Source organism: Acanthisitta chloris, unplaced genomic scaffold (genome assembly GCF_000695815.1).
Source record: "Acanthisitta chloris isolate BGI_N310 unplaced genomic scaffold, ASM69581v1 scaffold1945, whole genome shotgun sequence".
Classification (NCBI taxonomy): Eukaryota; Metazoa; Chordata; class Aves; order Passeriformes; family Acanthisittidae; genus Acanthisitta; species Acanthisitta chloris.
Window position 1 is genome coordinate 29,966 of NW_008674081.1, and position 18,369 is coordinate 48,334.

Sequence of the window (18,369 nt, forward strand, 5' to 3'; positions counted from 1 at the left end):
TAGTTGAGCTGTCAGTTTTTCAGTTAGGTATGGAAACAGGGATGTTTCAGAAGATTGTAAAGAAAACTGATCCTCTGTAGCAAGCTGAGTGACCAAATTGTACTTCATGTAAAGCTTTGTCTATATTAGTCATCATTAGATGTTTCATTCATTGCTAAGGTGATGATTGTTGTCAAATTTTCAAGTGAGCCAGTCCTGAATCTTTTTTGCTTTCAGGACCTGATGTTCATTTAGTATTAGTCAGGATAATGCTGGGGCTGTCAACGGTGGTATTCATTTCCTTTACCTTGGAATGAGCTCTTCTGGATCCATGACTGTGAGTGAAAAGATGATTCAGTGTGTAGAAGTCACTGATTCATCTTGGCACAACCTGTCTCAGGAAGGATGTGATAATGAGGAAGAAGGTGGACCTGCATACTCCTCTTGTAGTCGAACTGCAGGAGGAATAAACTCTCCTGAGCAGGAAAGTGTGAACAAAAGGTGCACCAGTGTATTGCCATGGTAATTAGCTCCTGCACTCAGGTATCAGCACCGTTTAGAAAATTTTACTGGGAGAGCATATTTTAGACCCACATTACTCAAACTGAGACAAGCCCTGCAAGAAAGCTTCTCTGAGCATCCCCCATCTTGTGCAGAGGGTTCTGCTAGTATGCAGTGCAACATAGAAAAGGGTTCTTAATTCATTGGTGCGAGGTTCAAAAAAATCAAAACATACAGTTTTGCACTACATCTGGGCAGGCTATCATTTTAACATTGTCATTGTGTCCATGACAAAGCCACTTAAATATTTCATCTTAATGAAATGGAGTTGTAAGCGCTTTGCAAAAATACAGTAAATATTAGTTAGATAAAACTGGTGACAGAATATTTAAACACACACCTCTCCGGGCTAGCTATAATTCTCCTTTTCACACATGCAGCTCTAAAAATTGTATATTGATAGTCATTATAAAGATAAGAGATAAAGATCAGGCACTTTTCCTGAACTGCCCATTTGCCACATCTAGTGGCAAATCCCCAGGCACAAACCACATTAAAGTTGTATAGGAACCCATTTTCATGTTCTGTTCTATTTTTGGAGCTACTAGCCAGCTGGCAGCAGTTGTGCTAAATGATATGATGTGGTTAGAGAGCAGCTACCTGGATAACCTGGATACCATTCCTCAGAAGGGCTGCAGAGCACTCATTGTCATGCATGAGATAACGGAGATGTGTATCATGTGTATCATGTATCCCCGGTGGAAAACAGCCAGGATTCCACTGCTAAGTATAGGCCAGAGGAGTGAGCCAGGCTTTGCGCAGTTGCTCTGTGGTCATACTGAATCTGAAGATAGTACCTTTTGTGCTAAGTTAACATAAAATGTAACACTTTGATTGGGGGCTGGTGGAGGGGGAAGGCAAAAGGGGAAATCAGTCTTTGTACTTCATATAGATTTGACTCAAAATCAGCTTGTTGGCAGTGATCATAAGAACACATACTAAAGGAGAGTTTAAGGTCTGTTTAGGAAAGGAAATGGGGAGGTTGTAGCCTCTTGCTCTAAGCCTCCTGGAAAAGAAGTACATCACATGCTGTTCACTGTATCTCAGAATGGGAGTGATGAAGCTGCTGGCTTTGCTGAGTTTTATTTGGACTCTCTGACAAGGCACAACATGCAGTGAAATAAGAAATAGTAAATACAGCAGGAGATAAGCTTATCCCACACCTGACGTTACCAATCATCGGTCACAAGGAGCAATGACATTTTGCACAGTTAAGTTTTGTGAGAGAGACGGAGGGAGAGTATATGGCTGGTCTTTCTGAGTGTCTCCACCAGTAGATCAAATCCATCTTCATTGTGGATGAAAGATTCCTTCCTTCTTGCTAGTGGTGGTGTTTCAAATTTTCTCTTGTTTCTGGTGAGTAGTGAATTGAATCTGCTGTGATGACATGAAAGCAAATACGTTGTGCTTTGTTCCACTGCCTTCGAGACTATGGAAAAGGGGCTGAGCAGTAAGTGGATACAGTGAGATACATGGTTTACTTTTTTTACCCTTTGAGTTCAGTGTCTTTAGCTGTCACCTGATGAAGGGGTCACAGACTGATAGATCTAACTGCAGAACTCCTTTCCTTTATTTTATTTTTGCAGACAATTTACTTGGATGATGACGTGTCTTCCTTTGTGCAGATCAGGGGTTCTGTTCCACTGTTTTGGGAGCAAACGAGGCTTCAGGTAAACAAATAATCAAAAAGTCTACCTTGCTTATCTCTCTTGCTGCTTGTAATTTAGAATTGGCATAAAATTTAATGTATTTTTATGTTTTTAAATGAGCTGCAAAGGTCATTCTGTGAAAATGCTGAGCTCTTTCATTTTAGGTTTGCCTTCTAGGAAATTTTGTGTGTTTAGATAAACAGCACTATGCCAGACAAATCGCTATAAGTAACTGAGGTTTAATATTTTCATGTGTTTAGATGCCTCTACAGGGAACTGTTTGTAGGGGACTGTGCTGTAATGTTATAAACTGAAGCTTACAGCAATATCTTTATAACATTTTCAGTTTGATATGAAATAACCTTTTCTTGTGAAATGCCTGTTTGGCTTGATGAAATCGACCTCCACAATAAAATTGGAGTATCTAGGGATACAAGAGCTCTATAGGAGCATGTTATGTTGAAACAAAGTTAAATGTCTGGATGGTGTGTTTTCTAGGTTTCAGTCAAAAGGATGGCAATGATCTAATCTGATTTTCTGCATGGCAGAGAGGTAGGGTTTCATCAATCTTAGCAAGTTACATATGGTCTGCGACATAGAGTTTATATTCAGCTATAACCCCAATAAGCTTAGCAAGTTACATATGGTCTGCGACTTAGAGTTTATATTCAGCTATAACCCCAAATGAGAATTGCCCTAGCACTCTGCATTCTATTAACAGAGGGATAAGCAACTGGAATGAGTATGCACATGTATGCATATATGTTAGCAGAGAAAATACATCATATAACTGGTCTTTTTAGATACTTTAAAAGTTATTTGATACTTTTTTATTATTAAATCAAGCATATAGGTACTATGCAGAGCTACTGGATTTGGCGCAAAAGGAAGATGACTAAAGGATCTGTGTTGTTGTCTGTTAGCACCATCCAGTGCAATACTTGCTTCTTTTTATAAAGCAGGTCTGCCTGTATGATTGTGCACATGTCCTGTCCTTAGTGTAGGACAAAAACGACAATCCAGCATTGTTGTTCCATATGTTGTTAAGCCATAGAGCTTTTTCCCAAGGGTTTTTTTTTTGCTAGTGGATAGCACCTCTAGTTAAATATAATTTTCAACTTTTTAGTAAGGACACAGGCTGCATTTTTGCCTGATCTGGATTACATTATGTAGCTTTCAATTACATTGGTGAATACTCATAAGTCTTACTCTGTGGATGTGAGTCTACTGGCACTGGTGTTAGAAACAATTGCAGAAACCAACATCATGAAAATAAAGGAAGATGATGAAGTTCAGGAAACAATGCATGATCCTATAATTATTTAGCAGTGTAGTTTTTGGAGAGGAAAGAAGCCCTCTGCATACTGTAATAACAGTAGCTAGCAATCAAAAGGAGCTCGAGAATACTGCTGTTGGCATCCATATGAAAAGTCCTGTTACTTTGATGGCACAGGATTTCATCCTTCATATTTTTGAATGACTGTTTTGATACTTTTTAGTTTCTGGAAATAATGAAAGATGAAAGAACTCAGGATACACAACCTGTGGAACTGACATAACTCTGCAGCCTTTTTTACCCAGGCAAGGGCAGTAAGAATGCTGCATTCTTCTGTGAGGCAGTGTGTGCTATTTGCTAGAGGAATCTGGCAAAGGGATGTGATTTGTTTGGCCATAAAAAGATATGTAGGTATCCCTTTGCTTAATGATAATTGTGTTTTTACTTATAATTGTAAATGTTGTCTGATAAAAGCTGTGGCTTTTGTATTAAGGATATTATCTGTGTGGGTGTGTGCAGCCTGTTGGAGGTATCTGGTGCTGTTGAAAAAGATGCTTTCCTCTGGAGGCAGAAGGGAGACATCTAGTGATTTAGGATTCTAGCAGTTTAAGAAGTTATTTCTCTTTGTTTTCCTTCTAATGTTTTGGTTTAGGTTGGTTCCCGTCATCTAAGGCTCAACAGAGGTCTGGAAGCTAATGCACCTGCCTTTGACAGGTAAGCTTCATTCCACTTTGGCAGTAACACAGCAGCCTGGCAGATTCCACAACTTTATGCCTTCCTAGTATTCCTGAAAGATGTGAAACATCTCTCAGATAACGTGGCCAATCCCCCAGGTGTTGCAGGTTATTAATTTGGTTTACTTAATATAGTCACTTCTTTTTGTACTTTTCCCTCCTTGTTTTCAGTAGTAGTTGAATTAATTTGGTCTCCTGGTTTGTTTCTGTAAAAGTTAAGAAATACTGAGTGGTATGCAAAAGAAAGGTTTGTGTAACGCTTTGTGAGCCAACGAATGTGAATCTGTACTTAAGGTACATGGAACATATGTTCTTTACCACTGTAACCCAGGTATTTAAGAAGTAAACACTGCTTCCATTCCATTCTGGATTTGTTTTTCTCCTCACTCCAATACAAAAATAGCAGTGCCTTATTCTACAGTCAGTGTTGTGTGATGCTATTATGCTGATGCTTTTCTATTTTACCCAAAGACTGGCTTGTAAACCTTTTTAATCCATTAAGACTCTGTTTGCCAGCTGGAAACTGTAGAAAAGACATGCATTGGCTTGATTCCTTTGAATGTCTGACTATGAAGTGCTGTTCTTTAAGGGCCAATTCCCACTGATAGCCATGGGAACAGTGCCTGAAAAGGACATGAAGAATTTGGTCTGTGGGAAATTTTCACCTTGTAAGTGCCAGGTCATGTGATTCATTTCTGTTTGGGTTTGGTTTTGGCAGATCAGAGTGTAAGTTGATTTTGAGTAAGGCCTCTTAATTACTTGATTTCATTTACTGTAACTGTTAGCAAACATAACTTTAGTGACTGTTAATAGTTTTGCAGCACTGAAGACCCTGAACAGGGATTAGGATCTAAAGGGACTATTCACCTGCTCCAAAGGTTCTTAGCCTACATTCTCCAAGCTTTTAAGGCTCTTAAATCCTACTGAATTCAAGTGCCTTTGAGACTCGGGGTCTTGTGGCCATCTAGTGCCATGATAGCTTGTCCTGCCAGTGTCCCTGAAGCTCCATCTTAGCGGTTTGTGTTCCACAGCAGAGATAGTTCATATAAGAAGAAAACTATAACTTATTCAACATCCTCTTGTACTGCCCACAAAACTAAGGAAGGAACCTCCATAAGGAACAACTCCTTAAGACCATTTAGCCCTGACCCTAATGCAACCGGTGAATAGCTTTCTTGTAAGAAACATTAACATAAGGATCAACTTGCGCTATTCCTTCTTTGCCTTGTGCATTTAGATTGGATGAAGTTAGGGATCTCTGTGCTTACTGATCTGCGAAAGACAGTCCTTTGGGCAAGGAATAAGTGACTGCTTATATGGAAAATACACTGGAATTTAACAACCAGCTACAGCTTTTCTGAGAGTTTCAGAGTGGATTAGCCTGTTACATTTAACCATCTGATCGGTTAATGTGTTGAGAAGACACTGTGAGAAGCAAATAGTCATCTTGTTAGTGGATATTTTTTCATCCTCTCTCCCTAAGAAATCCTCAGGGAACTTTGCTTACAGTACTCAAGCAGATGACCTGAATTTCAGTAGTTTTGTTGTGAGGAAGGAACACTGGAAGGGAGGGAGCATCTTGATGCTGGTATCAGAGGGGTGTAAATGTATGGGAAGAGCTGGCATACAGAGGACTAGCTGCAGAATCAAGAACATGAATACACCAGAAAACCTATTTAGCCACATTTCTTGAAGGCAGTGCTGATAACTTCTTTCTTTTCTTCCCTTCCATGGTTTTCTGTGTGACTTGTTTCTGGTTAAAAGATTTAAAGGTTCATGCCAGAAGATGTGCTTGCTGTTTCTCTGACACTTTGCTTTTACATGTCGTTTTGCAGCATGTAATAGTTGTTCATTTATGTGGGTGTTTATTTTATTTTTCTTGTCTATTTCTCTCCAGCTTCCTCTTAAGTACTACTACAGTGTTGTTAGTACATGATCTAAGTGTTTCTTGATGGGCCAGCACAGCTTTTATAGTACATGCATGCCAACTTGGAAAACGCGTATTGAGGGGAGAATGGTGGTGTCTGCATCTCGCTAAAAGCTCTTGACTTGAGAGTCCCTAAATGTCAGGCTTTGAGAGTTTGATGACATAGGCCAGAAAAACAGCCCACTTTATACTTGTCCTATTTTGTGTTTTACCACAAGAATCTGGGCCAAACGAATTGGCTAAAAGGACCTTTGGTCTGACCCAGTGCAGCAGTTTTTATGATTACCAACCTTCCTGCTAGGTTTAATTAAGCCAAGAGTGAATGTCTCGATGTTGTGGTGGGTCAGAGATGTTTTCCCTGTGACATGTGTTTGTGCCTCTCTGGCCATGGCACTGGAGGCTGCGACTGACTCTTAGTAGGCTCAGCCCTGCAAGGTGCTGGGCAATTTCTGTAGAAATATAATACATTTTCCTCTTGTCTTTCCTATGTAGCTCCCAGGCTGACAGGCAAGAGGCATACAAAGGCCAACGTCAAAGCTAACAGTGACGTAGAAGATCTGGGGCCTATTTCCTAAGATGCTTCTTCTTTAAGTTCAGTACAAAATGCTGTATCCATTAATTGCATACTTTCACCATTTGTACTTTAACAATTGATTGCAAGGAGACTGAGGAAGATGTCTGTAGATGGTGTGGCTGAAATTTTCTGCTGGGTGAAACAACCAGTGATCTCTACTTCTGTATTTTGAAAATGGTAGTAGGCAACATAAAATGGTTTTGTTTAGTACCTACTATGGTTACTTTTGCTGTAGGCATATGATGCTTCTGAAAGAGCAGTATGGAAAACAAGTGATCGTTAACCTGTTGGGAAGCAAAGGAGGTGAGGAGGTGCTCAACAGAGCTTTTAAGGTAAAAGCAATCATTTTCTTTTTTACTGCTGGTTTCCCTTGGGCCTCCATGTTCTTCTATTTCCCTTCTGGCCCAGGAGGTGATGGATAGTATATCTAAAGAAATTATGTTAACTCTTTGCTACATGTTACATTCTGAGAGAAGGGTGCTTCTATCTCATGGCTCAATTTCCAGCACTTCTTTCCTGCTTACTTCTTCATACATTTGTGTATATTCTTTTTAACCAAACTTAAAAAGAAATAACCCTAATACTCCTAAGAGTAGTTCACATGTGCAAAAATGAATCAAGGTCAGCTTTGACTTAGTATGTAGCCACCTATGCAGTCAGGTGCCTCATGGGATTGCCAGAATTGACCCTGGCTCACTGAGCATAGTGACTTAGCATCACTAAGCTGTCTTGCTGTGATAGTAATGGGAAATAGCTATCTTGCACTAATTGTGTTGGGAATTGGCTGCCTGAGCACCAGATGACAGTCTGGTATATGGAGAGAGATTTTCCTGGCCCCTAAATGTCCATAGGCACAACTAATACCTGAAAGCAAGGATGTCAGGCATTGTAAGATTCAAGCTATGCTGATTGCTGGTGTAGTGTTCTCATTGCTAGATTTTTCAAAACTAGTGTGAACTTGAAGCCACAGACTGGCACTGAGTGGGGTTTGCAGCAGTGCAGTAGCTGCCTGAATCTGGCTGGAGGTTAGTGGAAGTCTGTCTCCTAAGTGCAGGTTGCTTTAGCAGTCTGACATAGATACTTTGGAGCATATCTTCCTAAAACTAATCACAGAGTGATTTAAGTACACACCTGCAGTATGTGCTATGTATTTATTATTGATATCAATGATACCAACAATTCTGAGTTGAGATAGTTGCTGTGTGAAACTAAGCAAAATAAAACTTATAGTTAAATAATAGTTCCTCATTTCTTTCCTTCCCCTGTTGGAACAGTGTACTTGAGACAGGGAGCATCAAGTTTTTTGTCAGTTTTTCTGTTTAACTATTTCCTCCACCAACAAAAGAGCTGGGGAGGACTCTCAGCTTCCCCAGTGGAAAGTGGCCAAGTGAAAGTCTCCCCCTGTGCAGAATATGGCCAAAGAAAGTGATTATGACTAAAGCTTGTAAAGCAATGAGGAAGGTAGAGCAGTGAAGTCTGATCTTAGCTTCTGTTTCTAGCTTCTTACTGAATTTCTGCATGACATACCTAAGCCTCTGTATCTCTCAGTTTCCCTCTCTTTAAAATAGTTTTTCTAGTTTGTTTTGCAAAACCCACTGAAATTTAAGGGTATAAGATAATCACTTCTGAAATGTTCAGATAACTTATGAGGACAGAAATACTACATTTCTTGTGAATTTAATACTGATATTTTATCACACTCTCACATTCTTGAAGACCATGTTCTGGTGAGTATCATGCAACCAGGAATTAAGCCAGAAACAGGGTGTCTCTAGAATCAAGACATTGCATTTGTTCATTTAATTTAAATGAAGACCTGTTTTGTTTAAATTTTTAAACTTTTTGCCTGTTTAAAAAGATAAATAAACTATGAAAGGATCCTGTGAGCTGAAAGAATATAGACAGACAGCATGGGAAACTGAAGTTTTGAACTCATTGAAACTTATTACCTCTTTTTCATTTCTTTACCTTTGTGTTTTAAGAACAGGATGTTAGGACAGAATATAGAGTTAATTTTTACTTTGACTTTAAATGGCTTGAATTAAAAATAAATTCATAGGGGTATGATTAGGAGTGAAAGCTTGTCTTCTCTTCTGTCCTTAGTTTATTTCTTTTTCTCCATCTTTCTTTTCCTTTTATACTCCTTCCTCTTGTCTCAATTCTTTGCTGCAACCTTAGTAATTCTTATCAGAGTTGATTCAAAATGTTCTAGGTTCTGGGTTCAAACTGCTGCTGGGTGCTCTTTATCAGAATTGCACAGTTACCATTCATTTGTGCAACATCTGTTACCTGGATCAGCTGTTACCAGATTAAAAATCAATACTGTTCCCAGTAATGCTGTTCCTCCCATAACCATTCCCTATAATAGATGTTATTATGTTTACAGTAAAAGCAAAGCTGTAGTGTAGAGTCATGAATACTCTAGCAATGATTTACACCAATGCAGTGGGTAAATGTCATTCTCAAGTGCATTACTCGTGCCAGCAGCTGTAAGGGCAGGTTGAGGTGTCAACAACCAGAGAGGCAGATACCAAGTTGTTTTGGCTTTTGTAGCAGTCTAATGAAAGATATTTTACACACCTCTTTCCAAACACTGCCTTTAAATTTGTTTCTGCAGGGAAGGCTTAATATCTTACTTGATATGATTATACTGGTATAACTGCTGCATGTACACTTTTAATATAATAGCAAATTTGTTTTGTCCAGTGTGTATCACAGTCTAAGTGGAGAAAAGCATCCATCTCTTAGGATGAGGATGTGCAGGAGGGAAGGGAATAGACAAAGTCTGTGTAGTTAGAGTTAATATAATGGTTCTCTCTGGCTTTGTTGTGGAGAGCAGGATGTATTACTGTTCTATCTGTTACAGATACATTAATGAGATTTGTGGTGATTATGGAAACACATGTGAGTTCATTGAAGTTGAAGATGAATAATGAAGCTATTTGTGCCTCTTCTTTCACTTTTACAGTTTACCACAAACATTTTATAGTATGTTTCCTGGGACATAATTCCTTTCTTCCTCCCCAAACAACCACCAGCTAAATTTAGGGCCATGTTTTCCCTCATCTGGGCACTTCAGGCATGGTTAAAAAATACACTGTTATGCTCTTCTACTTTGAGCAGCTCTGGATATCCTTCCCATCAGAGTCCTGCCTACAGCATCTCTGTTGCTGTACACCCTCACACACAGAGGTGGCAGCCCACAGCTGCAGGGCTGCCCTAACCAAGGCACAGACAGCAGCAATTCTGATGTGTACTTTGCAGTTACAGTTAGAGTTCTGCGGTGGAAAAATTGGAGTTTAACAATCAGGTTTGCTTCAGCGAAGAAAACAAACAGGGAACTTCAGTTGCTTTTTTCTTGTCTGGCCTTTCAAAATTCCCAATGAACTAAGGTTTAGTCATGCTGGTAACTAACAGTTCTTATGTGTGGCTTGAGCAGAATTTTTCCTTCATTCTCTATCTGAACAGAAACTGCTATGGGCCTCTTCCCATGCGGAAGACACTCCCATGATAAACTTTGATTACCACCAATTTGCAAAAGGTGGGAAAACTGAGAAACTGGAAAATTTGCTGAGGCCTCAGCTGAAGTTGCACTGGGAAGACTTTGGAATCTTCACAAAGGGCGAGCATGTAAGTCCATGGTGAGTGTCTCTGCCCCTCTGTCTCAGCAGAGCTGGGCACTACTTGTCCTGGATTTCCCAGGTTTCTTGCTGTGTTTGGACCATAGCTGTAAATGACTGTCTTGAAATACAATTTTGAGACAAAGTGTAATCCTGGTACTAAATAGATTATTTGGCTTAACTGCATCTCCATTGTTTCAAATCTGCAAAATTACCAGTGGATGGATTTGCTAACACAGTGTTGCAGATGTAATCAAGTAATTAGATTTATTAATGGAATACATTGTGCACAATGTTCTGGCACCATCAAAATATGGGTGGCTGTATTCGGGCTGAAGATTGATGATTTTGTTCAATCAACTCATGATTAGATGTTATTTTTAAATATACCTTTTTTCCCTCCCTCCTCTTGTGTTTGGTTACCAAAGTCTGCAGACAGGTACTTTTCGAATGAATTGTTTGGACTGCCTGGATCGTACTAATAGTGTACAGTCCTTCGTTGCACTGGAGGTGAGTTTGTCCAAGGACCTTTCATGGATATTTGTACTGCAAATATTGTCTGTTCCATGGGAAAGACAGGAAAGAGGACATAAGTCTCAAGTATGCAAGTCTGTCTTGCTAGCTCTATGATACGAAATGGTGCTGCCTGGAATACCTAAACTGAGGATAAAAAGCAAAAAGACATTTGAGAACAATATTGTTGATTTGATTTTTTTCTCCTTCTGCACCTAATCCAGATACTGCTTGCTCAATTAGAGAGCCTTGGGTTGAACTCTAAACCTATAATTGATCGTTTTGTGGAATCTTATAAAGAGATGTGGACTCTCAATGGTCATAATCTGAGCAGAGTATTTACTGGCAGTCGTGCCCTTGAGGGGAAGCACAAGGTAAAGAAAAATGGCAGAACTGTTTATTCACAAGTAAAGAAATGTCCTGTTTACTCTTCAGTGTCGCTCGCACTGATGATTTCTGTTGGATGTAGGTTGGGAAGCTGAAGGACAGTGCCCGCTCTGTGTCTCGCACCATTCAGTCAAACTTCTTCGATGCAGTAAAGCAGGAAGCCATCGAGTTGCTGCTCATGGGTGATTTCTTCAGTGAGGAATATGCAGACAAAGGCAAGATGCTTATGGACCAGACTGCACTGCTGGGTAAGGCCAGTTTAAATCCTTTTCTTTTGTGTCTGATTTTAACTGTCAGATAAAAGCAATTGTATCCATTTGAAAAAAAATCAATAAATAAGCCTCTTTGGCACTAATCTCTTGTTGAAAACACTGCTTTCAGTGACCATAGCACAACTCTGTGTTTTAATTCCACTGTGCTTATTTCTCATATATTGTTTTGAACTTTTGAGTATGTTTTTCTGTTCTTTGATAGTGATATCATCTGACAGTTTAGAGGATTTGGACCAGAGGGAAGGATTTTAGGGCTGTATTGCCTGGCTGGTCCTGTCTGAGTTTGTCTTGAGGAAATCTCTTGAGCTGAGCTTTTATATCTCCTTATTTTTGTCCTTGCTGTTTGCACAAGCTTTTAGCCATTTGGATCTTTAAAGGCACATCTCTGTTGTCATTTTGGTTCACTCCCTGCTTTAGTCCAGGCCCCTGATAGTCCACAACATACACACATTTTTTTGCACCCATCTAGAGTAAACTCAGCTCTCTCTGAGAAGATTCTTATGTAAAAATATAGGATAATTTCACCCACAGGCAGTATCATGTGGTCAGTTTGCTCCAGAGAACCACTCAGCACCACTTCAATCCTAGGCCTGTTCCCTGATGCAGACCACAAGGAAGACATACATAGCTTCTCTGTACCTAACTGGCAACACAAGTCAGGTAGTGAAAGATTAAATTTACTTCAGTTGCTTACGCAGCAAAAGCACACTGCTGATTTACTATACTCATAAAAAATAAGCAAATATAGCAGTTTCCTGTGAAGAGTTCTGACCAGGCTAGAGAGCCATGTGTTGTGCTGGATTTGGACTGATTTGAGACTTTGTGCTGTTCTCTGCCCTTGCTTCCACATTCTGAACTTCTCAGGGCTTCAGTTTAAGTCATAACTTGTCACATGCTTGATTGCTTGTCCTGGTTTCAGCTGGGATGGAGTTAATTGTCTTCCTAGTGTCTGGTATAGTGTTGTGTTTGGATTTAATATGAGACTAAGAGTGAGTGAGTGACTGTGTGGTGCTTAGTTGCCAGCTGTGTTTTCAGTTGTTGCTGAGTAGTGTTTATACTACATCAAGAATTTACCAGCTTCTCATGCCCTCCCAGTCAGAAGGCTGGAGGGCTATAAGAAGTTGAGAGGGGAATGCAGCCAGGACAGTTGACCCCAGCTGGCTAAAGGAATATTCCACACCATATGATGTCATGCTTAGTATATAAACTGGTGGGAAAGCTGACTGAGGGCCACTGCTTTGGAACTGGCTTCGATTTGGGAGCAGTGAGCAATCTCATTGTGTGTATCACTTGTTTTGTACATTCTAATTCTATTATCATTATAATTATTTTTCCATTTTCTGTCCCATTAAACTATCTTTATCTCAACCCATGGCTTTTCTCACTTTTATTTACGTTTGTGATTCTCTCCCCCATCCCGCGGCAGATGCAGGGAGTGAGCAAGCAGCTGGGATAAGCACTGCTAAGCACTGGTTGCTGGATGGCATTAAACCACGACATTACTGTAGGCTAAACTGAAAAGATTATGGGAGAGAAAAGAGGTTTTCTGCTTATTACTTGAAGAAGTGCAGGAAAACATATGCTGAAAGTGAGTGACCAACCTTTTACAAGGTTTCAAAGGGTGCCTGGTTTCCAGAAGAGAAATTGCTGACATCGACCCCAATTATCCTTGTAGCTATTGCCATGACTATTGGAATTATTCCTTAGCTTTTGTGTTGTTGCTGCTAGGGTAATGTCCTTTCACAGCGACTGTGCTGCTGCTGTATTCACATAACTTCACAAAACTGGGTTTTGTCCTTTTACGGCACATTCTTCTTTTACACACTCTCTTTCTCCCTCCTCTCTTCTATCAGTAACTCCAAGTATTTTGAAGGCCATGTCAGAGCGTCAGTTTGAATTCACAAGCTTCAAGCGTGTTCGTGTTGCCATGGGGACCTGGAACGTGAACGGGGGAAAGCAGTTTCGAAGCAACATCCTTGGTACCAGTGAGCTGACAGACTGGTTGCTGGATTCTCCCAAGCTCGCTGGAGTTTCAGAATTTCAAGGTAAAGCTTCACACTCAAAATGTGTAAGCAGTATTTGCTGGTATCTCTAGAGACAGTGAGTCTGGACACAAGATTTGACCAGTGATGGATTGATGCTAGCTGGATGCCAGGTGCCCACCAAAACTGCTCTCACTCCCCTCTGCAACTGAACTGGGGAGAGAAAATGTAACAAAAGTCTCATGGGTTGAGATAAGGACAGGGAGAGATCACTCAAGGAATAGTGTTACAGGCAACATGAGTCCATTCTGTGGGCAAGAGGTCTTTGTGAACTGCACCAGTGTGGGTCCCTTTCCATGGGATGCAGTCCTTGAAGTCCTTCAAGAACAGCCTGCTCCAGCATGGGTCCCCTGCAGAGTCACAAGGCCTACCAGGAAACCTACTCCAGCATGGGCTTCTCTCCCCACGGGTCTGCAGATCCCTGCCAGGAGCCTATTCCAGTGTGGGTTTCCCATGGTTTCACAGCCTCCTTTCAGGCTCCACCTGCTTTGGCGTGGGACTCCTCCACAGGCTGTAGGTGGATCTCTGCACCCCCATTGACCTCCACAGAGTGCAGGGGCCAGCCTGTCTCACCATGGTCTTCACCATGGGCTGCAGGGGTATCTCTGCTCCAGTGTCTGGAGCACCTCCCCCTCCTTCTCCACTGACCTTGGTGTCTGCATAGTTGTTCCTTTCACATATTCTCACTCCTCCCTTCTCTGAGCACAATTACATCTGTGCAATGACTTTTTCCTTCTTAAAAATGTTATCACAGAGGCATTGCCACCATTTCTAATTGGCTTAGCCTGGGCCAGCAGCATGTCCATGCTGGAGGCACTGCCATGGCTCTGTCAGAGATGGAGGAAACTTCTAGCAGCTTTTCACAGAAGCCACCCTTGTAGTGCCCCTACTACCAAAGCCTGGCCATGCAAACCCAATACCACCAGCCTTTCAAAGGCAGTGCATCTTGGAGGGCATTTCCTGTCAGTACTTTGGGATGTTTCAGCTCCTCCATTCTTGTGCTGCCTCCCTGCAGTAGTGGAATGGTATGTGAGGGGCTCCTGATAGTCAGAGCAACTCCTGAGTCTACACCATGTGACTGTTTTGAACCTTCAGCAGATCAGAATTCAGAGGTCTCTTTCATGCCATTGTGTGATATATCTGCCTATTCTGCACCCCGTATTTAATTTTCTTCTTCCATATCTCTGTTCTTTGGTCAAGAACAACTCCTTGGTCTATCTAGAGCCAAACATATCTGTACAATCTGGACTTTGAGGTTGTCTGGAAATGTTATTATCAAAGCCTTCAGACAGAAAGATTTATCTTGTTGAAGACAGTTTCCTTTCTTTTAAAGCAGTATAGTAAACTCTTGTGCTTGTGGCTTACTGAAATTGCCTGCTGAATTTCTTATTTATGGAAAAGGTCAGGTATTGTAATTGGTTTACAGATTTTTATTAAAGTAAATGAAAAGTGAACATTCTGTCATTTAATAATTGAATGGTTCCGAAACTATGGAAAAACCTGTGCTTTTGTTGTTGCAGTGGAACATTCGGTTTGCTGCAGGTATCACAGGTATAGTCCCGTACCTAACCTTGAAGCTCAGGAATTCATTCCTCAAATCCTTGGCTACTTACACAAGTTGTCTCCCTTGAACCCTTAGTGCTTGAGTGGTATGTGATTAAGTGCAGACCACTGTACTCTGAGCAGCTGGGCAGGTAATTGGTCCAGTCCATTTCAGAAACACTTCAGATGTGCTAGTACATGACTATGCCCATGATATTAAAATTTGTTGAGAGCCTCTCATGTGCTAGGCTTGCTAGGCCTTCCCCCAGGAAAACTGGAGGAGCAGAATGACGTAACATGATAGGTCTAAGCAGCTTCTGATAGAGAGCTGAGTTATGTGAATGGGCATAGGGCATGACCATGCAAATGTCTGTATTTGTGTTAATGACAGTGCAGTGCCTACACAAATGGGTAGGTTTTCAAAGACAAATGTCCAAAATTATTAATGGGACATACATATGACAGTGCCTGTCATGTTAACCCAGTAAAGGAGGCTGCCTGTCAGGTGCTAGTTTCACCCTTGTTTCTGCAGAGAGTTGCTGCATATTTTACTTCTCTTTCCATTTGTGTTTTCTGAGTTAGATCTGGTTTAGTTTCCTATGGTTGTCTACTTTTAGGTCTTCATGTTGAATTAAGTTACTGTCACCATGGTCATATGACAGTTTAGAAAAATAAAAACCCTTTAGGCAATGGACAGACCTGATGGGTCAATAGATTTGCTTCACACTATTTGCTTCACACCTGGTGATTTACCAGGGTAATATCCACAGGCCTGGGCCAGGGAAGGTGGGGTCACTGTGCTCTAGAGTGACCTAACCTTAAGTGCGGCTGTACTAAGAAGGGCTTGGAAGAAAGAGGACAGGAAGAAACTTCAAAGGCTTCCTTAAACTGGTAGATACATTTGGTAAAGGTATTGAGACGGAAGTGACATACTGCTGTGTGGACAATTAAATTCAGTTACGTAGGAATCAGTGTCAAAAAGGAAGAGCATGTTGGGTGAAGTGACAAGCAGTGAAAGATGGTGGGTAGTGAGATGTTGTGGCTTTAGGTGATGAGTGGGGTGAGGGAGAGAGAACATTGAATATTTTCTCATTTTAACAGTGCTACAATATAATGTTCTCTTCTGAACTACTTCCTGCAAGAGAGATGGAGACCAACTGGTGGGAGAAAAGCAGGAAAAAAATTCAGAGGAACTGCAGGGGTTGTTTTGAGAAATTAGATTAAAGGAGCTATGAATATGTATAGCTTCGCAGGGGATACACAAGACAGAATTACAGGAAGGATCTCTGACAGAAATTAGAATACAAGTCATTAGAAGAAACAACAAAATAGTAATTCTGGTATGACTTTTCCCTCTTGCCAACAGATGATGATAACTGCCCTCCTGACATATTTGCAGTGGGATTTGAAGAGATGGTTGAGTTAAGTGCAGGGAATATTGTGAATGCCAGGTAGGTAAAAAAACAAACAACTGACACCAAAAACCCCAGACCAACCAAACAAAAAACCAAACACCACCACCACCCTTGCAACTGCAAACAAACCAAACCATCAACCAAATAAAACCCCAATAAAAAGAGCACCATCTTCCCCAAAGAAACCAGCCATGTTCTTTTTTATGGTCTGATCTAGAGGAAGAATACTTCCTTCTAAGTCTGTTGCTTGTAATCAAGCTGGAAATACATTTCCCATTAACAAACGTCACTGGGACAGTGTTGAAAATGCTCTCTCTGAACTTCTGTACAGTAGAATATGCTGTTTTCTAAGTCTCTTAAGTCTTTATGTTGGCAAAGAAGAATTCTGATGGTTGACATTGATTGAACACTTGTCCTTAAACCTCTGTCTGGTGTTGGAAAAATATGCTCAGTGACTACAAACATAATTGGCATTCATGTGGGAATTCTAAAATAAATGAAATGTGTGTGGCTAATTGTATTTGAGAAAATGATGGCTAGAGAAGGAGTTAAAGGCAAAGCCTTGGCATGTCAGCATGTACAGTAGGCTGTTGTGTGTACTGGTCCTTTTGAATTTGGAGGGGAACCCTGAAGATAGTTTTTACAATGTTGATCCATCAGGCTGGCCAGTTAGTTGTCTATTTTGAGATTGGCAAGTTACAGCAGTGGTTAGCATAGCTGCTGGTCTGGTGGTATATCTGCATGTATCAGTGGACTCTGGAGATAAGAAGAAACTAGGTCTACAGAGGCAAAGGTATGTGCACCCACTCACAAACCTTCAGCTAAGGACAGCCAGCAGCTGTGGGTTGCCAGTTGTCTTGCAATCAGAGAAAGTCCAGAGAAGCTCTCTTCACTGTGAGCATAAGAAATCTTACAAGTGATGAGATGAATATGGATATTTGTTTTTATGGTTATGATTGCTACAATCAGCTTCCAGTTATCCCCAGTGAATGGTGGTACCAAATGTCATGGGATCATGGATCTTTCTAAGTGTAGTCGACAAAATCCCTCACACATCCAGGAGCAAGATAACTGTATTTGTGCATTGTGCCTGTGCTCACTGACCCTGATAACTCTGGGCTATCTCACAAGGAGGTATTATCTGTCTCTGCCATGCATCCTACAGCACATCAAGTTCTACAGCCTAATGGGATGTCTGTAGCCATAAGACACAGCTAATCTGTTCATTTTATTGACTGTATGTGGTTTGTTTTGATTCCATTAAATGATTTTATGTTTGTTCCAGTACAACGAATAGAAAAATGTGGGGAGAGCAGCTTCAAAAAGCTATTTCCAGGACTCATCGCTACATTCAGCTGACATCAGCACAGCTTGTCGGTGTCTGTCTTTTCATCTTTGTACGACCATATCATGTCCCCTTCATCAGGTAAAAAAAGAGGAAAACCAAAACAGCAACAAAAACCCAACCTGTGTCTTCAGTAGCATCTGCTGTTGGGAGTGTGACCAGAGAGGGTGGGAGTAGTTTTTCAGCTTGGTGGGAGTCATACAAACCTGGATTCTGGTCTGTGTTCAGTGTAGGGGTGAGACATGTTTCCAGGCAGCAGTAGTCTGGAGTCCATCCCCCTGGCCAGTGCAAAGACCAGGCAGCCTCAGTGTCTTCCTCCAGTAAAACCTTGTTTGGATGCTGTCTTTCTGGAAAAGGAAGGACCGGGGCTAGTAAGTGCAAGAGTGTTTGATGCATGGAATGAAGGCAAGTGTCTGCTGCTGCCTGAAGGGCAGGTTATGCCTGCTGACTCTCTCCTTACTGGTTCCTTATGGAAACATGGTTAGTTCCAGACCTGAAAAGAATGGTGGAAAAGGTGGAAAGGGAGATGAGGG

The 18,369-nt window shown here is 41.0% G+C and overlaps 1 protein-coding gene across 1 annotated transcript in view; it reads left to right on the forward strand.

Annotated features, from left to right (window-relative positions):
- SYNJ2 (synaptojanin 2) overlaps positions 1-18,369 on the forward strand; it is a 58,867-nt gene that overhangs the window by 19,546 nt on the left and 20,952 nt on the right. The window contains exons 4-13 of the mRNA XM_009075174.1: positions 2,127-2,210; positions 4,118-4,179; positions 6,936-7,032; positions 10,169-10,341; positions 10,749-10,830; positions 11,058-11,207; positions 11,303-11,468; positions 13,346-13,537; positions 16,443-16,527; positions 17,777-17,917. Coding sequence (XP_009073422.1) covers positions 2,127-2,210; positions 4,118-4,179; positions 6,936-7,032; positions 10,169-10,341; positions 10,749-10,830; positions 11,058-11,207; positions 11,303-11,468; positions 13,346-13,537; positions 16,443-16,527; positions 17,777-17,917 — 1,232 coding nt within the window. The remainder of the gene's footprint in view (positions 1-2,126; positions 2,211-4,117; positions 4,180-6,935; positions 7,033-10,168; positions 10,342-10,748; positions 10,831-11,057; positions 11,208-11,302; positions 11,469-13,345; positions 13,538-16,442; positions 16,528-17,776; positions 17,918-18,369) is intronic.